Consider the following 22,547-nt stretch of genomic DNA (forward strand, 5'->3'; position numbering starts at 1 on the left):
ATCCCGACTCTTTGTTTTGTTAGTTAGCCAATCTTCTATCGATGCTAATATATTACCCTCAACCGTATGAATTTTTATCTTTTACAGTAAGCTTTTATGTGGCACCTTATCGAATGCCTTCTGGAAATCCAAATGCAACACATCCACTGGTTTCCCCTTATCCACCCTTCTCATTACATCCTCAAAGAACTTCAGTAAATTTGTCAAATATGATTTCCCTTTCACAAAACCATGCTAACTCTGCTTCATTGAATTATGCCATTCCCAATGTCATGCTGCTGCTTTCTTAGTAATGGAGTCCACCATTTTCCCGAGGACAGATGTTTGGCTAAATGGTCTATCATTTGCTACGTTCTGTCCACCCCCTTTTTTTAAAGAGGCGTGTTACATTTGCGGTTTTCCAATCCGCTGGGATCTCCCCAGAATCCAGGGAATTTTGACAGATCACAACCAATGCATCCGGAATCACCACAGGTGGCAGACACTCACGTCAGCGTCCAACAACCAGAGCCCCAACTGCGACACTCCTCGGGGGAGCGTAGACCACCTGTAACACTAAACCTAAGATCCCAATAAGACGTTGGGGTCTCATGTATGTAAATCACAATGTAACACCACTGTATTCCTGTAATACACTCAACCTAGATGCACACCTTGACCACAAGGGGTGAACTTGTGGGAGAAACTCTTTATATGATCACAAAGGTATAAAAAGGGAGGTCCCATGCAGGGTCATCGTCTTTGGAGTCCTGTGAATAAAGAGTTAAGGTCACAGAGTGACCTTGTCCCCAGAATGTGCCTCGTGTGGGTTCATACTGTAGAATAAGTACATTACACTGTGGAGGCTGTGTTATTGAAAATATTTAAGGTGACGGTAGATAGATTTTGAATGCTAAAGGAGTCAAAGCTTATGGGGAGCATGCGGGGAGGTGGATTTGAGGCCAGGATTGGTTCAGTCATTAACGTATTGAATGGCAGAGCAAGCTCGAGGAAACAAATGGTCTATTCCTGCTGCCTATTTCTCATGTTCTTACACCATTCTATCTTTCGCACTGCTGGCATCTTTTCCCAATATACATCCTGATGTCCACCTTAAAATACAAGCCTCCCACTAATAGTGGTTCTCCAGGGCCTGACTGTCGGGTTTCTCAGCTCACCAACCTGATCCACAAGGAATCACATAAACACCAACCAATGTATTGGGTCTAATTGGATAGCTCTCTGGCAGAGCCGGCACAGGCACGATGGACCATGTTATGTATGTAAATATCACCAATGTGTAAGACTTGCAAGGAGTGGGCGCACCTGTGGGTTGCACACCCTGGGCAAGCCGATATAAAAGGCAGTCGACCATGCTGTTCCTTCACTCTGGAGTTACATTAAAGAGACCAAGTTCACAACAGTTTGAGCTTACAATATACAGACTTGTGGTGTTACTCTGAACATAACAATCTGAATGTCCTCTTTCTGTGCTGTAAGATTCAATGATGGATATAAATAGGCAAAAAGGAGGCCTGCAACTGCAGATGGGATCCTCCTGCAAAATGCATTAGTAACTATTTTAAGCATGAACAGTGTGAATCCGACTACTTTCTCCAGAGCTGCAGCAGGTCGATGATGGTGTTAGCGTAAGTGTTTTATCAGAAGAATCACTCAACACTCAGAGTCAGTTCCAACGCCAATGCAGCCTTTATTAACGCCAGCGGGGGGAGGAAGCCTCAGGACTGGATCCAGGCACTTCACTCCGCAGAACTAAGGGTTTCATGGATCTTTATATGTTTTACAACAGTTTACTACAGTTACATACAACAGTTTACTACAGTTATATTAGACCAATAGATAGAGTTAGTCTCTAAACGTAAAGTGGCTCATGTGTTGCCAAGAGATGTGTTGCTAAGAGATGTGTTGCGAGGAACGACTCATGTTCCAGGCCCCCCTTTATCTTACTGTCCTTGGGTGCTGTCTTTGGTAGCCTCCTTATCTTAATCCTGTTACAGAGTCGTATTGTCCTTACTTCCACCAGAACATTTAGTCCTGAGGCCTGGCTGATTAAAGACACCTGCAGAATTTGCTTGTTATTCCTGTGTATGGGAAACAATAATTATCAGTTTCCAGGAATGCGATCTAATTCAGCTAACAGAAATCTGTTGAGGCTTCACTGGTAGCCATTTTATGATTCAAGTTACATATAGTTCTAACCTTATACTACAGGTGCCATTGCCCGAGGGTACCTAATGCCTGCAACAATTCCCTCCTTTCGGTAAGGGGACTAGTACTAATCCCCTTTAACCGACCGCCCTACACTTGTTAGTTTTTGTGCACGGCCCGGTACTCCCTGCCTCAACGTGCTGGCCAGTCACGCTGTTTCAGGAGTCCCGGTTGCTTAGATCAAATTGAAAAAGGTCAAATCCTCCTTCCCCTTTATTAGATAGGCTTGTTTAGTATTTGAGGACCGGTCATGGGTCCCTCTTCATAGTGCATGGTGCCTGCATGCCTGGCAGGCCATTATGCCCCATGTTATTGTATCCCGACCAGTATGTGTGAAATTATTTGAATCCAAGAATGGATGTTCACATTTATTCCCCAGTCCCAGACCTTTCTCCACCAACTCTGACTTTGTAAGTCTATATCGATATCTTCTCCCAGTACTTTGATTTTAGTTTGCAGTTGGTGGTAGAGCTTTACGGATTGACCCACCCTGAGCCTCAATTCTCGTAATACTTCGGTTAGATGTGGGATAGGGACCTGATCTGGCTCGTCATAATCCTGCAAATGATCATGTAGCTGATGGGTTACCTCAATAACTTCGGGCTTCCGGCGCCTAACCTGGGTGATATGTGCTTGCCCGATCGTGACAGGTCATAGTGGCGTAAAGCAAAAGTTCGGCTGTGGTATTGGGCACTGCAGGTCATTATACTGGTATGAACGCTCTGTGGCAGAGATGCAGTATCTTCCCTTCCCTCCATAGACTGCTCTCGCGAAGTGCCTGTGTGCGGGCACTATTTATAGTACACACCCATCGGTTTGATTTAAACCGCACTCGTCTAGCTCACCTTGGCCTACCGGGTGAGGGTATACTGTGATCTCCCCCCTTTGCTTGCAATCTGTTAGGGAAATCCCGGTAATATGTTGTTTCGACGAACGGCGGAGGTGGTGGTCAGATAAAACTCCATAGTTCATGTGATTTTCCCGTATTACTCCGATATTCTCTAGTTGGTACAGGGGGAATGGTCCTGAGTCTGGCGTGGTTATAGGGATCATCAGGACTATCCCTATCCCAGTATTTCTTCTATCTGGCAGTCTGGAATTGCTGGGTGTACTCGGGTCAGTCCCTTCAGAGTACAGTTATCCAGAGTCCCCCTCTGGTTTGCCAACTGAGCCAAATGTGAACGGTCTATCCAATCGGGCACTTCCCCACGTTGGATCTGGTCGAGATTGTGGCGGATCTGTCCCACCATCCACAGACCATAAGCGTGACAGAGTTGCCCCTGTCTTTGCTTTCCTGTATCTTCTTTTTCTCTATCAATGAGGTGATTAATGGTATTGACGTGAGCTTCCAGGACTGAGATGCCATCCAACTGGATTTCCGCACCCTCCTTTCTTAGGTTGGCTTGGTCTTCCTGGTTTTGCTCCACCCTCTCTAATAACCCCTTTATCACTCCTCTAAGCTGTTCCACCCTCTCATTTAACACTTGTATATCTGTCGAGTTTACTACGGAATCCCTGTATTGAAAAGGGTAGCAATATCATTAACTATTACCCTCTCTATCCTGGGGGCTGACCCCTGTCCTCGGAATCTACTGGCACCCATTGCATCGGCAACCTGCTGCATTACAACTTTACTTAATACATCGTACATTTTCCTTGACTGTTCTGTACAGTATTCCGGCATCTGAATGCCTGAAATATTGATCAGGACAGGCACAATTTCATGTTTTACATTATCATATAATAATTCCCCTTCGTTGTACATTACAATTCCATGTTCTGGTCCCTCAGTAGTTATGGGACAAGGCAGTTCCTCGGGCAATGTAGTGGTACTTATGGGGCGCGGTATCGGAGGGGGTGGAAGTATACATACAATGATATTGCAGCCGCCCCCACCTCCTCGTAGTACCCACACAGCCCCACACCCTTTTTGCGGATGGCTGATTGCTGGGATTGTCCCGGAGGTGCGCAAATTATGCCGAAAGTACATTCATCGGGCCCTTTGACATCCCTCCGTTTAATGCAGCTGCTCCTTATACCCGTGGAGCACTGTACACATACCCGGTTCTTATTAGGATTTACTTGTAACCATGCATTAAAATAATTCCTGTCCTTGCTCCAATCCTTGGCTGCTGGCATGCACATTCCATCCGTTAAATTAAACAAGACTCCATAGTTCATGTAGTGGTTTATTTCCTGAGTGCGCTGCAATCCGTTGGTATCGTCCAGTATTTGCGTGGGTCTTGAGGTTCCCAGTATCATGAGTCCCCAGAGTCGGAGTCACCACTGCGGTCCCATCTTGGTGAGTGTTTTATCTGAAAATTTTAAACAGATAGCCTGGTCGTCACCAGGTGTTAGGTTCTGGTCTACTTGTGTCGTTGTCACTCTGTAGAATCGGAGGTAAGGATTAGGTTAACCATATTCTTTATAGTCGTACCATCTCTATCACTTCATGTCCCTGTCTGGACTGCCGTCGGTTTTGCGTTTGGGCCTGCTGTGCTCGAGTCTGCACGATGACCCATCTAAGTATTATCCAAACTCCAATCAACACCAATGCCACCATTATTCCTCCAAACATCGTTGTCTGCTTTACCGTTAGGTTGGGTTTGTGGACTACACCTACCCATCGTGGAGTATATTGGCTCTATTGCCATAAGTGATAGTGCTATGGCTGCGCACTGCACTATCCGTCAAGTCCCGTTTTTTTTAAACATCTCTTCCAGCCTTTTTATCTTAGCTTTTAACTCTTCAATTTGTTTTGTTTGAGTATCTATTTCTTTATTGTATCAGGCAAGTTTTATTACATAAGCTAGTTCTGTTTTTATTTTTGTTTCCTCTGTTAGGTGAGTCTATTTTTCTATTAAGAAATCCAAATTAATAATGTTCAGTATAAATAGCTGTCAATGGAAAGGGTTACTCCTTTCCAGGTTTGTAAGAAGACCTGATGTCATTACGTGACTTCACGTAATCATCTGAAAAAAAAGTCTTTGTGCCTTCAAAACTTGCTTTGAAATTAGGAATCCGTTAAACAGCATAAATCATTAGAGTAAACTCCAATGTTTTCTTAACTTCTAATTCAAGTACTTGCCAATTAATTTTTTTTTTAAATTGATTTAAAACGAGACCACACATACAATAGCAATTTTGTTTACTGAAATTCAATTATTTTTTTTTTTTATTTCTCTCTCAGCACAAAATCTAAACATCCTGCCAGTTCCATTTCCTATAAGAATTTAAAAATTCTCTAATTCCCAGTTTTTTTTTCTTTCTGTGCTGAGCTCGCATAGCTTAGATTTTCTCCTCGTTATCTTCAAAATCCTCCTGCTTGTTTCGACTGTTCGGGACTTTTCTTGAAAAACACTGTCCATTTTGGAAATCTTTTCAAACTGCATTGAAACTTTCTCATAATTTAAAATCATTCGTTTACTTTCAAAGTGGCGTCTTTATCTTTTTCTTTTCTCCATAACTGGAATGGAGTCTAGCTTTGAGGGTTTGAGGGCTGCTTTTCGTTATCTCAAAATGCTCCAGTTTCAAAGTCGTTACTAAAGCTTGCTGTTTTTAACATTTTTCAAAAGTCCCTTTACACCTTCGCAGATAGCTCGCCACTCGCCCAGGAGTTTGACCTGATCAGATTTAATTTAATAATAATTTTTTTTTAATCCACCTCAGTATTTTCTGTGCCTTCTCTGAATATCTCAAAATCCCAATTCAAACTTTGTAATTTCAATCTTTATTTAAAACCTTTTTTTTTTGTTTTGAGCTAGAAGCTTTCTTAAAAGGCATTCTTTATCTCATTCCGAGACTAAATTTATGTCTTTCCATCCAATGTAATCAATCATTGCATGTTTTCTTTCGACAAGTAAATTATTTTTTTTTAACCACCGGGACCATGTATTTTTTATCTTTTGCTCAACAAACCTATCCTTTGTATATTTCCTAGCTCCGTAACTTATCATCCGAATAAATCCACACCTGTGTTTCTAACTTAAAATGTCTTAAAACTTCCCACATACAGGACAACACTACAAAGGGTTAGCTAAAATAAACAGACACTTGCATCCCTCTTCCAACCAGGCTTTCAGAAACATGACAACATAAAAATTCATTCCACAGTCACAAAGTCACACAGGGACTCTCACTCAACGACCAGACATTTACAAAAGTCTCTCTTCTTTCCTATTAATTGTTTTGGCCGGCTCTATTTTTGGATTCACGACCTTTCAGGGAATTCGTAGTTTTATCTAAATAATTCCTCACATAACTTTTGTAGTGGACTACCGATATTGGTTTTTCCAGTCCTTCACCCACCATTCCCGTTGGGCTGCTGGCAGGTCCCACCCTGCTCTAATCATTTTCTCAATTAGTTTATTTTGCTTTTCCGCCAGATGGCGGGTAAGGGACCCTTCTGATCCCCACTCGAGTTTACTACTTTATTGGCCATTTCTGGGTAGGACTAGAACCATTTCGAATCTACTCTCAGAGGTTTGCCTTTTACCTCGCACAACTTGTAGTAGACCGTCTCTGGGCTGCTGTCAGGTCACAAGTCTGCTGTTACACAAACTTATACAATTCTTAAAATGTGTTTTAGCAATTCCCGCAGTGCTCTACATATCCTTAACGGCTACCTACCACCGCTTTGTCTGTTGGTCCGACCCTGTTCATAGGTTTAGATTCCGCTGGTTGCTGTGCACTGCCTTGTCTCTGGGGTATTTCAAATCACACTACTGGGTCCAGAAGATGTCACTTGGTATCACAATCCCACGGTCTAAGTGTGTTCCCTACGCCTACTTGGTTCCTGGCCATCACGTGGGACAAAAGTCCTCTTAATTCAGGCTCAGGCTAGACGTTTGAGATATTAGACCGCCTCCTCATGTCGATCAACCGACTTCCACCTTCCGCACCCTTTATAATTAAAAATCGTTTTTTATACTCACCCGTGTTTTTCCAAGGGCGTCCAGCGACTCCGGGAAATCCTGCCGACTACGCCACTGTTAGTGTTCGTGTTTTATCAGAAGAATCACTCAACACTCAGAGTCGGTTCCAATGCCAATGCGGCCTTTATTAACGCCAGCGGGGGGGAGGAAGCCTCAGGACTGGATCCAGGCACTTCACTCCACAGAACAAAGGGTTTCATGGATCTTTATATGTTTTACAACAGTTTACTACAGTTACATACAACAGTTTACTACAGTTACATTAGACCAATAGATAGAGTTAGTCTCTAAACGTAAAGTGGCTCTTGTGTTGCCAAGAGATGTGTTGCTAAGAGATGTGTTGCTAAGAGGTGTGTTGCTAGGAACGACTCATATTCCAGGCCGTCCTTTATCTTACTGTCCTTGGGTGCTGTCTTTGGTAGCCTCCTTATCTTGATCCTGTTACAGAGTCGTATTGTCCTTACTTCCACCAGAACATTTAGTCCTGAGGCCTGGCTGATTAAAGACACCTGCAGAATTTGCTTGTTATTCCTGTGTGTGGGAAACACCAATTATTAGTTTCCAGGAATGTGGTCTAATTCAGCTAACAGAAATCCCTTAAGGCTTCACTGGTAGCCATTTTATGATTCAAGTTACATATAGTTCTAACCTTATACAAAAGGTGCCGTTGCCCTCGGGTGCCTATTGCCTACAACAATGGGATCCTGCAGGTCACTGATGAAGCGATAGCAGAAGTGCAGATCTCCAGGTTGCGCAGAACCACTGCCCCTGCAGTTTCCTCTGCCCACTGCCCAGGACTTCCCAGCAATGCGGCAGGACTGTAGCAGATCTGCAGCATTAGCTGACTACAGATAACAGTGGTTCGCCTCTATTTATAAACATCAGGAGTGAATTGTTCACTTTTACCCGCTGTGTGCTGTAACTGTACAGGTGCTGATTGTGAGGCACACAAAAGGGCTGTATTCCAACACATGGGACGGAATCGTTCGACTTCAGCAGCTGTGTGCTGTACATGTACTGGAGCTGAGAGTGAGACACACACGGGCTGTACTATACCACACGGGAGAGAAACCTTCCTCTTAACCCGCTGTGTGGTGTACATGTACTGGAGCTGAGAGTGAGACACACACGCGGTACAAGACCAGATGGGATTGAGTTAAATAGGATAAAAAATTTGATATGAAAAGGTGTTTAAAGGGGCCTTAAAGCAGGTATGAAAAGGTTTTGAACAGAGGTAAAAAGGAGCTTTAACAATGGAGGTTTTAAAAGTTGAGTAATTTTTTTTGAAGTGGCTTGACAAAGGGGATACGATAATTGGTTTCAAGGGATGTTGAAAAGAGGGAGCTCAACTTTGAAAAAGAGTTTTAATGTATGTTCTTAAAAAGGTGGGTTTATAGGAGGCTTCAGGGATTTCAGAATGGGTTGGAAAGGAGAGATGAATGGGGTTGAGAAAAGGTTAGAAAGATTTGATAAAAGGACTTTAAATGGCAGTTACACAGAGTGGGCAAGGCCTTTGGGCACAGTGCGTCTCACCGGAAGTGACGCTACTCCAACATGGCCGCTGTCTCAGCTGGCCCCTCCCCTTCCGCCGCCTCAACGGGAGTCAGGTGACTCCATCCCCCAGAGTGCCGCGCTGCCGGAGCTCTCCATCGATTGGGCCATTTTCCGGCCGCGCTGCATTGTGGGAAGGCACGGCCGCCATCACCGCCTCCGATTGACTGGAAGTTGCTGTAACTCCCACCCAATGGGACAAAGTGTCCCTGAATAATGTGGGAAAGGGGAATCCCCCTCCCTTAGAGCGAGGGGGACAGTGCAGCAAACTCTGTAATACTTGATGTGTGTGTTTGACTGGAGGATCTGAAGTTGCATCCTACCAGCTTCTGATTGATGGCCTGGCTGTTGATGAAGAAAGTCCATCAGATCAGGGTTTACCAGGAGAGTGACACCGACCGCTCTGTCTTTTAAATTAACTCACCATGTTGCGGGCGCTCCTTTAAATGCACAGATCAGTGACCGGGTGTCTTTTAAATGCGTAGATCGCGCCCCGTGAACCATTAAGTAGATCGTGTTCCGGGGTGGAGTGGGGATGGCGGGGGTTGTTTAAATACTAATTAGCTATAGGGGTCCTTTAAATTTGCATTTCAGTTTTCGGGAGCTATTTAAATACACAGATCGGTGTCTGGGTTCATAGATGGTCCTTGAAATACGTCGATCGATATCCAGGTTGTCCTTTAAATACCCATGGGGGTCCCCGGGAAAACATTAAATACTCAGATCAGATTCCAGGGATCCTTTGAATGCATAGATTGGGGTGGGGATTCTTCAAGTATACATCTGATTCTTGGGTTCTTTAGAATATACAGATCGGTTTCCAGGGATCTTTCAATCGACACACCAGGGTGGGGGGTGGTCATTACTGAAATACACAGATGGGTTTCGCGGGGGGAGCTTTAACAACAATTATCGCATAATGAATGGCCCTTAAATTCACAGGATGGCTTCCATGTGTGATATATGTAGCACACAAATCTCTGACTCCACACGGTCTGGTGTTGTAATAACTGCAGTGAGCTTGGTACTTTATTGTTCAGCTCCAGAGTGCCTCTCAGGTGTGGTGGGCAGCTTTTTATACTGCCTCTTGCAGGTGCTTTCAGGTCTCCCACCACAGCGCCCTCTGTGATGCACCATTGTTCTTATATTATACATTTAATGTACCGGGACAATACACAACACCATGGGCTCCGTTAAATCCACAGATTGGAGACCGGGTTCTTTAATTCACAAATTGGTTTCTATGGGTTTATAAATATGTAGATCGGGATCCTTGGTCTACTTTTCATATACAGTTCGTGTTTCAGGGTCATTAAATACACAGATTGCGTTCTGGAGTATCACATATATACATATAGATAAATACATATATGCAGATCCAATTCCCGAGGTTTATTTAAATATATAGAGCTGGTTTCGGGAGGGGTGCATTAAATACACAGCTCGTTAAACAGTGGTTCCTTCAGATACGATATGATGAACATGTATAAAACACTGGTTCGACATCAACTGGAGTATTGTGTCCAATTCTGGCATCACTCTGGAGGAAGGAAGTGAAGCCATTAGCGAGGGTGCAGAAAAGTTTTCGAGAATGATTCCAGGGATGTGGAATTTCAGTAACGTTCATCGACTAGAGAAGCTGAGGCTGTTCCCCTTGCAGAGAAGGCTGAGAGAAGATTTGATAGAGGTATTCAAAATCATGAGGAGTATCGAAGGAATAGATAGAGAAAAATTGTTCCCATTGGCAGAAGGGTCGAGAACCATCGAACACAGATTTAAGGTAATTGGCAAAAGAAAAAAAACGATATAAAAACAAACGTTTTTACAGAGCGAGTGGTTAGGATCTGGAATGCACTGCCTGAAACGCTGGTGGAGGCAAACTCAATCACTGCTTTGAACAGCGAGTTGGATAACCACCAGGAAGAAAGAACAACTTACAGGGCTACAGGGAAAGAGTGTGTGTGTGGGACTAGATCAGGTGATCTTGCAGATAACCGGAATGGGCTCAGCAAGGCAATGGCCTTCCTCTGTGCTGTAACCATTCTATGATTCACAGTTGTCGTTGAATGAACAGATCATGTCACAGGGGGTCATTTAAATCCAATTTTTGGGAACCCAGGGGATCTTTAAACAAACAGATCGGCATACAGGGTCATTTGAATATTGGTTGAAGTGTAATCCAATCTACTTTGGTTTTGTTACCTTTGCTCTCTGAGAAAAGAGATATGAGCGGCTATGGTCAGTTTCAAACTCGAACTTAAGCCCAAACAGATACCGCTGCAAATTTTTTGTCCTGTAACCGCATGCCAGAGCTTCTTTTTCAAACATGCTGTGGGTCCTTTCGGCCTTGCACAAAATCTTGGACGCATAAGCGACCGGTTGCAATGTTCTCGATTTGTTTGCTTGTTGTAACAGGCACCCAACCCCGTCCGAAGACGCATCACAAGCTAGCACTAAACATTTACATTGGTCATACAGAACAAGCAGTTTGTTGGAACACAACAGATTTCTGGCTTTCATAAAAGCAGTCTCTTCTGATTTCCCTCATACCCAGACATCTCCCTTGCGTAGCAACACATGTAGAGGTTCCAGCAAGGGGCGTAACGTGGGTAGGATAGTAACAAAATAATTGAGCAGTCCCAGGAACGACCACAGCTCCATCACATTCTCTGGTCTCGGCGCATTCTTGATGGCGTCCCTCTTGCCTTTGGTGGGTCTGATACCATCTGCCGTGATTCTTCGACTAAGAACTTGACCTCTGGTGCCAGGAAAACACACTTCGAGTGTTTCAACCTGAGTCCCACACGATCTCGCCGACTTAGAACCTCTTCCAGGTTCTGGAAATGTTGGATAGCTTCCCGACCTGTAATCAATATGTCGTCCTGGAAAACCACAGTGTGTGGAACTGACTTTCGCAGACTATCCATGTTCCTTTAAAAATGGCCGTGGCCGATCGAATCCCAAACGGGCATCTATTGGCGATGAACAGACCTTTGTGCGTGTTGATGCAGGTGAAGCCTTTCGAAGATTCCGCCAGCTCCTGCATCATGTAGGCCGAGGTCAGATCCAACTTGGTGAACGTCTTTCCTCATGCCAGCGTCGCAAATAGGTAGTTTGCCTTGGGTAGTGTGTGCTGGTCCTGCAGGGAACAACGGTTAATCGTTACTTTATAGTCCCCTCAATTTCTGACCGTGCCATCACCCTTGAGAACTGGAACAATCATACTGGCCTACTCGTTGAACTCATCTGGTGCGATGATGCCCTCTTGTTGCAGCCTGTCCAGCTCGATCTCCACTTTCTCTTGAATCATGAATGGCACCACACGTGCATTGTGGTTGATGGGCCGTGTACCAGGAACCAAGTGGATCTGCAACTTTACCCCAAAGAAATTTCCGATGCCTGGCTCAAACAATGACGGGAACTTGCTCAAAACCTGGGCATATGAGACCTCATCGACAGACGAAAACGCTCGGATGTCGTCTCTGTTCCAGCGGATTTTTCCCAGCCAGCTTCTGCCGAACAGTGTGGGTCCATCTCCTGGTACAATCCATCGTGGTAGTTCGTACACCGCCCGATCATAGGAGATGGTTACTGGTGCAGTGCCAATTACTGGCATCAGCTCTTTAATGTTTGTTCTCAGCTTGGTATGAATAGGGCTCAGCTTGGGCCTTTGTGCCTTGTTGCGCCATAGCCTCTCGAAGGCCTTTTTGCTCATGACAGACTGACTCGTACTCATGTCCAATTCCATGGACATTGGAATTCCATTCAGTTTAATTTTAACATGATCGGTGGCTATTTCTTGGTGAAGGTGTGTTTACTGACCCCTCAGTTCGAGACTTTATTTCAGTTTGATCCACCATGGATCGTTCTTCCTCTGCAAAGTGGTGGTTTCCTTGGCTTGCAGCTCATCTGCATATTTGCTGGAGGTGTCCCATTGTTCTACAGCCTTTGCATGCATAGTGTTTGAAGCGGCATTGATGGATTCGATGATCACCTCCGAACACCAACAAGGTGTTAATTGCCTCGCGTTCACACTTGATGGCGGACTCTGAGTCATCTGAGTTCGTGCAGCTGCAGGCGTGTACATTCTGCCATCTACATTCCTTCCTGAAAACGACATTACTTTGTGTACAATACTTGCCGATGCATCTTTCAGCTGCGAAATTTGTTTGGTGTTATCGTTAGTGGACATAAATGCCTGGGCAATCGTTATGGCTTTGCTCAGGTTCGGTGTTTCAACAGTCAATAGTTTGCAAAGGATAACCTCATGGCCAATGTCAAGCACAAAAAAGTCTATTAGCATTTACTCCAGGAATCCCATGAATTCGCAATGTCCTGCAAGGTGCCTTAGTTCGACGACATAGCTCGCAACTTACTGGACTTCAGACTGTTGACAGGCATAAAATTGATACCTTGCCATCAGAACGCTCTCCTTCGGATTCAGGTGTTCCCGGATCAGCGTACACAGTTCTTCATATAATGTGGTTGTTGGCTTCACCGGAGCAAGAAGATTCTTCATGAGAACATAAGAACATAAGAATTAGAAACAGGAATAGGCCATCTAGCCCCTCGAGCATGCTCCGCCATTCAACAGGATCATGGCTGATCTGGCCATGGACTCAGCTCCACTTCCCCGCCCGCTCCCCGTAAACCTTAATTCCCTTATTGGTTAAAAATCTATCTATCTGTGATTTGAATACATTCAATGAGCTAGCCTCACCTGCTTCCTTGGGCAGAGAATTCCACAGATTCACAACCCTCTGGGAGAAGAAATTCCTTTTCAACTCGTTTTTAAATTGGCCCCGGGCTGTGCCCCCTAGTTCTAGTCTTCCCGACCAGTGGAAACATCCTTTCTGCCTCTATCTTGATTATCTCTTTCATTATTTCAAATGTTTCTATAAGATCACCCCTCATTCTTCTGAATTCCAACGAGTAAAGACCCAGTCTACTCAATCTATCAATCTATGAGGCCATAGGTTGTTGTGCCGCGCACGGTGAGGAACATCGCCTTTAGTTTGGCAGCGTTCTCATTCCTTTCCAGCTCGTTGGCCATGAAGTATTGGTTGCGTCGCTCCACAAAGGCTTCCCAATCGTCACCTTCTGAGAATTTCTCCGGGATATTAACAGTTCTCTGCATTTTCGCATGATGGTTCATTATCTTTTACTCATCGCTAGTTGTTACGTCTCAAACAAAGTAATGTTACTGAGTACTGTAGACTTGAGTAACTTTGACCTTAATCGCTTTATTCTGACTGCAGAGTGCCGGCAGAGCATGGGAGATCTGCTTATATACAGTGCTCCCAACAAATGCTGGGATCTCATGAGACTCCAACAGATGCGCCCTCTGGTGGTGGTGGAATCCTGGTTTCAAGGAGTTGCATACATAGCAAATATGACCTATTGTGAGGCTGAAACAGCTGCAGATTTTCACAGCCTTTGAATGGGCGGAAAAAGGTTATAAGGAAATAGCTCTTCCACCAGGAAGGCAGTGCGAATCAAGACAACAGGAGATAAGGGTTCGGCACCACGGTCTCTCGAGAGGATGCTATCAGGAAAAGGCTGTGACTAATATTTGTCAAGTATTACTTTTTGTAACAGAACCTAACTTACTTGATAAATCTCTGTTGTTTTTACTCAATATACCTGTATTAAAAGCATTTGTTATAATCTGAACAAGAGTCTCCTAGTTCGAATGAAATAAACCCTGAAAAGAGCAGAATCGCTATAATTAGCAAAGCGGCAAAAAGCTGCGAAGTCGTTAAAACTACAGTTCCATGAGTGATTTAAATACACAGATCAGGAACCAGGGATCCGATTAATAGACTCTTGTATTCCGAGGTGTGTGTTACTGAGATTCAATGAATGGAGGGAGGAATGAGAGTCCGGAAGTGAGTGGAGCACTGAGAGTCAGTGAGTGAGTGAGGACTGACAGTCAGTGAGAGAAGGGAGGACTGAGAATGAGTGAGTGACGGGGGTACTAAGAGTCGGTGAGTGATGGGGGACTAAGAGTCCATGAGTGAGGGAGGGACTGAGAGTCAGTGAGTGAGGGGGGGACTGATAGTCATTGAATGAGTAGTGACTGAGTGTCATTGAATGAGGGAGGACTGAGAGTGAGTGAGTGAGGGGGACTGAGAGTGAGTGAGTGAGAGGGGGACTGAGAGTGAGTGAGTGAGGGGGGACTGAGTGGGAGTGCGTGAAGTGGGACTGCGCATCAGTGAGTTAGGGGTAACATAGAATCAGTGAGTGAGAGGGGGACTGAGCTACAGACTGAGGGGCGAATGTGTATCGATGAGTGAGGGGGATGAGCGTCGATGAGTGAGAGGTATTGGAGTCGGTGAGTGAGGGGGACATACAATCAGTGCATGAGGGGGCGCTGAGTGTCAGTGAGTTGTGAGAGGGGGAACTGAGTGTCAGTGAGTGAAGGGAACGCTAAGAGTCAATGAAGGAGGGGGGAGTGAGAGTGAGTGAGTGAGGGGGGATTGAGAGTGAGTGATGGGGGACTGAGAGTGAGTGAGTGAGGGGGGACTGAGAATCAGCGAGTGAGAGGGGACTGAGAGGCAGTGAGTGAGGGGTGGGGTTGACAACCAGAGAGTGAGGGGGCACTGAGATTGCGTGAATAAGATGGGACTGAGTCGGTGAGTGAAGTGGTCTGAGAGTCGGTGAGTCAAGGGGGATGGTTCATTGAGAGTCGTTCACTGAGAGGGGGACTGAAAGTCGGTGATTGAGGGGTGGGGGAGGGGCTGAGAATCGGTAAGTGAATGGAGGACTGAGAGTTCGTGACTGAGGGGAGACTGAGAGTCATTGAGTGAAGGGGGCACTGAGAGTCGGTGAGTGAGAGTGGTCTTAGAGTCAGTGAGTGAAGGAGGAACTTAGAGTCAGTGAGTTGAGAGAGTGCTGAGAGTCGGTAAATGAATGAAGGTGAGATTCGGTGAGTGAGTACATTGTTTGCCAGAGTTAAATAATTCTTTAAGCAGACGCTTTATATATGGACAGATAGACAGATAGACAGATAGGTAGATAGATAGCTAGATAGATAAATATATATATATATATATATAGATAAATAGATAGATAGATGGAATGATGGATATATATATTTAAATATCAGCTAACTTCAAATGGAATTAGACAAAATACGATGGACGTTAGGAGATAACCTATGTCTGAGTCAGATGGAACTGAGATATGTTAATTCAGTCATTTCACTAACTTAATAAATCGACCATAGATATATTTAATCACATTTATCAACTGCTTTCTGAACTTACTCTGCGCTGCTACATAAATAAATGTATTTGTGCAGGAACTCAGACTCTGAAGCATAAACCCAGTTACTTGCATGATGTTGAGAGGGTTATCGAAAAAGGTGAACGTATACTCAATGTCTATAATTTGCACACAGATGTCAAATGTAACGTTCACCAACCATAACAAGATAAAACTGCCCGAGATGGTGAGCAGTAACATTATAGATTTTTTCCGACTCTCCATCTCTGGATCTTTGTGATTCTCAGTATTGTTATTACCCCTCAGTCCCCTCCTGACTCTATTGGCCGATAGAATGTGCCTGATGGTCAGAGCATTGAGCAACAAAATCAAAACAAATGGAGTGAATGGGGTTAGAACAATGGTAAACCAGAAAAATGCTACCCAGACGGGTGAGGAATAGAAGCTTGATTTTACAACACAGAACCACGATTCGTTGTCAATTATGTTCTGACGTTCAAACATAAAATACATTGGTATATTTTTTGCAAAGTTTAGTGCACACACTGTTGCTATAGCGACGGCAGCAGTTTTTTCGGTGCAATATTTGACTCTCAGATTCTGGTAACAAATGGCCACAAATCGATCAAAGGTGAAGGAGACGGTTAACCAGACAGAACAATCCATGGCAGCATAACCCAGGGCGATGTTGAGGCGGCAGACAGGAGTGTAGTTCAGGAATGAGTGTGTGAAATAAATATTCTTAATCTCGAAAAGTATCACATTAAAAATGATGAACATTAAATCCGCCGCGGCCATGGCAACCAGGTACCGAGTTATACATTTGGAGAGACCGCACTTTCCCCAGGAGAGGATCACAATTGTCATTAAATTAGCTGCAAGAAAAAAGAAACAAGTGAAAATGAGCGATTCTCACAACAAATGGATCATCATTGTTTAAAAATGAATAATAATATTGCGGGTTGTTCTGACTTTCACTCAACTCGTTCTGTCTGTATGTTAAATAAGTGATTAATTCCAGAGCAATATAATTCTTTATCGAGACACAATAATATATCCCTCCAAGATACAAAACATGCTGTTGTGGATCAGAGTGATTTCCCAGACTTTATTCTTTCTACATCTGTTTTGTAACACAGATCGCTTCACACAATATTATGGTAAATACAGACATTGTAAAGCAACATCCATACATCCCCTGAGGCTTTACTCTAAATTACTGCAATGAGAATGTGCACCACACACAGATCTGGTGTATTTAGTACAAATAACCTGAGGGATACATTGTACCGTTCAGTTTGTGATAATAGGACTCACAATGTGACACTGCACACACTGGGTGAGGAAACAGATGGAATTCATTCGAAAGCTGTTGGCCCGGTACATGCCCTGTGAGCAATGATGTTGGTCAGGAGGCTCTGGGCAACGTTGTATTAGGGCACCATGTAAAAATAAATAATTTCACACCAGACTCGTGACCAGTAACCAACAGCTGAAATTAACCACAGTAAAGCAGTTTGGCACATGGGTGTCTGGACATACTGGGTCTGTATCCATAAAATAACAATTCAAAGTAATTATTAAAAATACGCATATTACAGTAAAACATTAAATAGTTTAATCACTCGATTGACAAGTAGATTACTTATAATGGCCGAGAAGTATTGCAATACCACGTCAGCCCGTGGAAGGTTTATCATCTCCGTGTAACATTGAGACAGATATTTATAACAGGTCAGTCGTGCCCAGAAACAAGTGCTTAATGAATTATTGCACGGAGCCAGAGACAACCCTCGGCAAAGGGGTGACATTATCCACACAGAGTCGGACCCGATAAATAACTTGTTTCTTGTCGAGCCTGGCATGAGCAACTCAGCATTATGGGGCTGGTTATCCAAATACGAACCACTACACCCACCCAGGGATGATCGTTCTGATCAGGGACATTGCCTGCCAAGTTCCTGCCCCTTTAGTGCTGCCCAGGTATGTGCCAGGGAAGCTGAGCTGAGTATACAGGTGGCACATGAGGAAGACTGTGATGGCAATGAGGCAGAGGTGGACTTCCCAGTCTCGGTCTCATTGCTCTGGTCTACCTCATGGTCTATGCCTCAAAACAAGGTGGCCAGAATGTGGCATTGCGAGCTGCCCGGACTCCTGCTGAGCCAAGTCTCCAGGACAGGGTGGGCAGACTGTAGATTTAAGCTGGGCTTCTAGAGTTAGTCTAAGTCCTCGCCAGCATCCTGAAGTCTCAGCGGGAACTGCTGGCTGCCGGAGAGCTGCCGGGCCGACTGGGCTCCCATTGACTTCTCCTGACAGTCCGGGCCATGCTCGCCAAGGCCGGCGGTCTGCACTGTGCTGCCCACTCATCATTTAAACGGAATGGACATCCAATGGCAATCGCAGAGCTGGAAGGAAACACTGCAGATTAGGTGGTCTGCTGCTGCCGAGTGCTGCAGCACCGGAGGCAATAAACTGCGTTAATATTATGACGGAGAATAACATTGGTACAATTGTAGATTTTGGAACGTCAGAAAATGTCCTGTTATCTGTCAGATTGAGAACATGCTGCAATATGGGATCAGGTTCCTGATTTACCTGGTTTCAGCAACTAATGACTGTAAATCAAACTCATCAAAACAAACAACCAGCATGATTAGACAGGCAGCAAGAACAGTAATACAATTAACACTGAGAAAGTTGAATATTAACTGTCCGTATTTACTTACCAGGGACCCCAACCACAGCCAGAATGGGATAGAATATTGCCGATATCTGAACAATTATTGGACGCTGCATTTTGCTCAGAGTTAACGTTGTCCATCAGCATGATTGCCACACAATGAAAGACCTGCAAATCAAACCTGTATTTATACAAGAGAGAAATCTCAAGTGTACTGAACACTTGACATTAGTTACAGTCATTGAACAAACATATTAGGCAACTTCTTCACTGCAATACTGATCAGGGAATAGATTAATTTAGTAACGTTACCCGGTGGAAATCAGAAAAAAAAATAGAGTTGAATATTATCGTTTTTTCAGCTTCAAAATATTTTAAAAACTCCACTTCTACAGCACTGTCATATTCTATTCAAATTCAAGGACTATGATCGATGTTATCAGTCCTATTGGCATAGACTCACGGTGTATTTACTGAAATAAATGTATCCATTTATATTCATTCCGTCCAAACTAGTACTCGAATTATACATAATTTATTTCCATTTTAATGTTCTCTAATGCACAGTTAATGTATCCCTGTACAAATTAAACACATGGCATGTATGAACTTTCGCAGAATCCTGCAAAATGCATAAATGGTTGCGTGCAGTAGTGAGTGTGCCAACTATGTAGTCGTCAATATTCCTCTCTTCATTCTCCACAGTACTGATCAGGTGATGTAGACTTGAAGTGTACTATATCTAACCCGACCTTACGTGAACCGATGCTGATTTGAGACTTTAGGATGCCCCATAATGCAGTGCCCATGGGGGCGGCCCACACCCATTATCAGGAGCAGAAATCCAGGGACTGGTGAAAGCTCGAGAAAGCAGCAAAGGTCATAATGCTCCAGCCCCGAGGTTCCAAGATAGGTATATTTTTACTCGTATGGGTGACGTGGGCATCACTAGAAAGGCTATTATTTATTGCCCATTCCTAAATATGTATACCAGATGAAGCCACTGCCTGTGTCTGAATTATCATAAACCATCATCATATCATAGGCAATCGCTAGATATCGATAACGACTTGCTTCTATTCCAAAAGTGAGTTCTCAGGTGACTGAATAGTCCAATAAGGGATTTACAGTCGCTGTCGCAGGTGGGACCAACAGTCGTTGGAGGAAAGGGTGGGTGGTGAGTCTGGTTTGCTGCACGCTCCTTCGGCTGCCTGCGCTTGGTCTCTGCATACTCTCGCCGATGAGTCTCGAGGTGCTCAGTGCCCTGCCACATGCTCTTTCTCCACTTAGTGCGGTTTTTGTCCAGCGACTCCCAGGTGTCAGGGGGGATGTTGCACTTTATCAATGAGGCTTTGAGGTGTCCTTGAAACGTTTCCTCTGCCCACCTGGGGCTTGCTTGCTGTGTTGGAGTTCCGAGTAGCATGCATGCTTTGAGAGTCTTGTGTCGGGCATACGAGCAATGTGGCCCGCCCAACGGAGCTGGTCAAGTATGCTCAGTGCTTCGATGCTGGGGATGTTGGCCTGATCAAGAACACAGACGTTAGTGTGTCTGTCCTCCTTGGGGATTTGCAGAATATTGCCGAGGCATTGTTGGTGGTATTTCTCCAGCGATTTGATTCTACTGTATATGGTCCATATCTCTGAGCCATACAGGATGCTGGGTATCACTACAGCCCTGTATAGCATAAGCTTGGAGCCAGACTCACAGTCTACATGTGAATTATCAGAAACACACACTGTCTGGCCCTGAATTAACAGGCGGAATAAATCTCTGTGTTTGAATTATCATAAGGACCAGAGTTATCAAAACTATAAACTTTATGGGTCAGAATTGGCTTAAACACTCACTGTTTGGGGGTGAGTTAGCAGTAACTCACAATGTCTGCTCTGCATTATCAGAAACACACACTGACTGGATCTGAGTTATCAGAGGGACCTAAGTCTTTGTCAGAAATGTCTGTGTGTGAGTTATCGGAAAGACAGATTGTATGGTTCATAATTGGCAGAAATAATCAAAGTCCACATGTGATTTATCAGAAACGCATACTGTCTGGCTCTGAAATGTCAACACCGACACTCTCTTGTTCTCAATTATTAGAAGGCCACAATGTTCGAATCTGATTCATCTGAATGAAATTTTGTCTGGGACTGTATTATCAGAAATCCCGAGTGTCTCGAACTTAATATCAGAAAGGCACGATGTATGAGTCATAATTCTCATAAACCCCTGCCTGGTCTGAAATGTCGGAATCATCATTTATCTTACACTGATATATCAGACAGGAACACTGTCCGGGGGTATGTTACATAAGGCCCATCTGTCTGCGACTGATATATCAGCAGGGTCGCTGACTGGCTCTGAATTGTTGGAAAAACTGATTGTCTGGGCTTGAAACATGAGGACACACTGTCTGGACTGAATTATCAGAATGACACCATGCCAGGGTATGCATTATCAGTCACCAACACTGTCTAAGTCAGAATTATCCTAAAAGCTTCTCTGCATCAGCGGTATCACAGCTGGTGTTGAATTATATCAAACAACAAATATCAGGATCTGTGTGATCAGAATGCCGAATTGTCTCTGTCTGATTTATCAGAAGGATCAATTGTCTGATCCTGGATTATCGGAATGACTCACTGTGTGGTCTGAATTACCAGAAGGACCAACTGTCTGGGTCTGAAATATCAAACCAGTACTCTGTCTGCGTCAGTATTTTCATAAACACTCACTTTCTAATTGTGTATTATCAGAAAGACATGTTGTCTGTTTCATAATTGTTTTAAACACTGACTGTTTGCATGCAAATTATCAGAAAGCACATTGTTTGGTTCCCAATTGTGACAAAAACTATTTGTCAGCATTTGTGTTATCAAAAACACCAAGGGACTGGTTCACAATTATGAGAAATCAGAATTTCTGCATCTGAAGTATAAGAAAAGCTTACTGGCCTGTTCAGAAAGATCAGAAGACGTTCTGTGTTGGTGTGATTTATCAGAAGTAGCCACTTTATCTGCCTGAATTTTTAGAACCTCCCACTGACTGGATCTGATTTAACAGATGGCCTCATTATCTGGGTCTGAATGATCAGAAGGAGCCTACTGCTTGTGCCTGAATTATAAGAAACACCCATTGTCTGTGTCGGAATCATCAGAAGGACCAACTGTCTGTGTCTGAATGATAAGAATTACCCAAATAATCGGGTCTGACTTACTATAAAACTGAAATTTTGCAATTTAAGTTTCAGAAGGGCATACGCTCTGGTGCTGACTTATGAGATGACACCGCTGACTAGCTCTGAATTATGATAAAGACCCGCTGTCTGGGCCTGAGTTATCATAAATTTTCATTCTCTGAGCCTGATTTACGAGAAGCACCCATTGTATTTGCGTGAAATCTAAAACAAACCAAGTGTCTTTGTCTGATTTATCAGAAGGACCCACTTTCAGTGCCTGAATTACAACAAACAGCCACTGTCTGTGCATGAATTATCAAAAGGCCCCACTATCTGTGTCTGATTTATTTTAACAATGATTTTTCTGAGTCTGGTTTATCAGAGGTGCTCACATTCCATGGCTGAATTATCAAAAACACGGACTGCCTGCTTTTAAATTATTGAAAGTTCCGGTTGACCAGAACTGAATTACCAGAAATACCCATTTCTGGGTCAGTATTTTGGGAAATACCCACTGTCTGTCCCTGTATTATCAGAAAAATAAACTGTATGGAAAAATTCAAAAGGATCCAATGTCTGTGTCTGAATTATCAGACGCACCCAATATATTGGTTTGAATTATCAGTAGGACATACTGTCTGGATGGAATTAACAGAAGCACACACTTTCTGAGTGTGAATTATCATCAGCATCATCATCATAGGCAGTCCCTCGGAATCGAGGAAGACTTGCTTCCACTCCTGAAGTGAGTTCTGTGGTGGCTGACCAGTC

At 43.9% G+C, this 22,547-nt stretch overlaps 1 protein-coding gene across 1 annotated transcript in view; it reads right to left on the reverse strand.

Moving 5' to 3' along the window:
• LOC139230176 (probable G-protein coupled receptor 139) overlaps positions 1-18,716 on the reverse strand; it is a 28,996-nt gene extending 10,280 nt beyond the window's left edge. The window contains exons 1-2 of the mRNA XM_070862018.1: positions 18,647-18,716; positions 15,962-16,795 (exon numbers count right to left, since the gene is read on the reverse strand). Coding sequence (XP_070718119.1) covers positions 15,962-16,795; positions 18,647-18,716 — 904 coding nt within the window. The remainder of the gene's footprint in view (positions 1-15,961; positions 16,796-18,646) is intronic.
• Between the last annotated feature and the right edge of the window lie 3,831 nt (positions 18,717-22,547).

The sequence above is a fragment of the Pristiophorus japonicus genome, chromosome 19, assembly GCF_044704955.1.
Source record: "Pristiophorus japonicus isolate sPriJap1 chromosome 19, sPriJap1.hap1, whole genome shotgun sequence".
Lineage (NCBI taxonomy): Eukaryota > Metazoa > Chordata > Chondrichthyes > Pristiophoridae > Pristiophorus > Pristiophorus japonicus.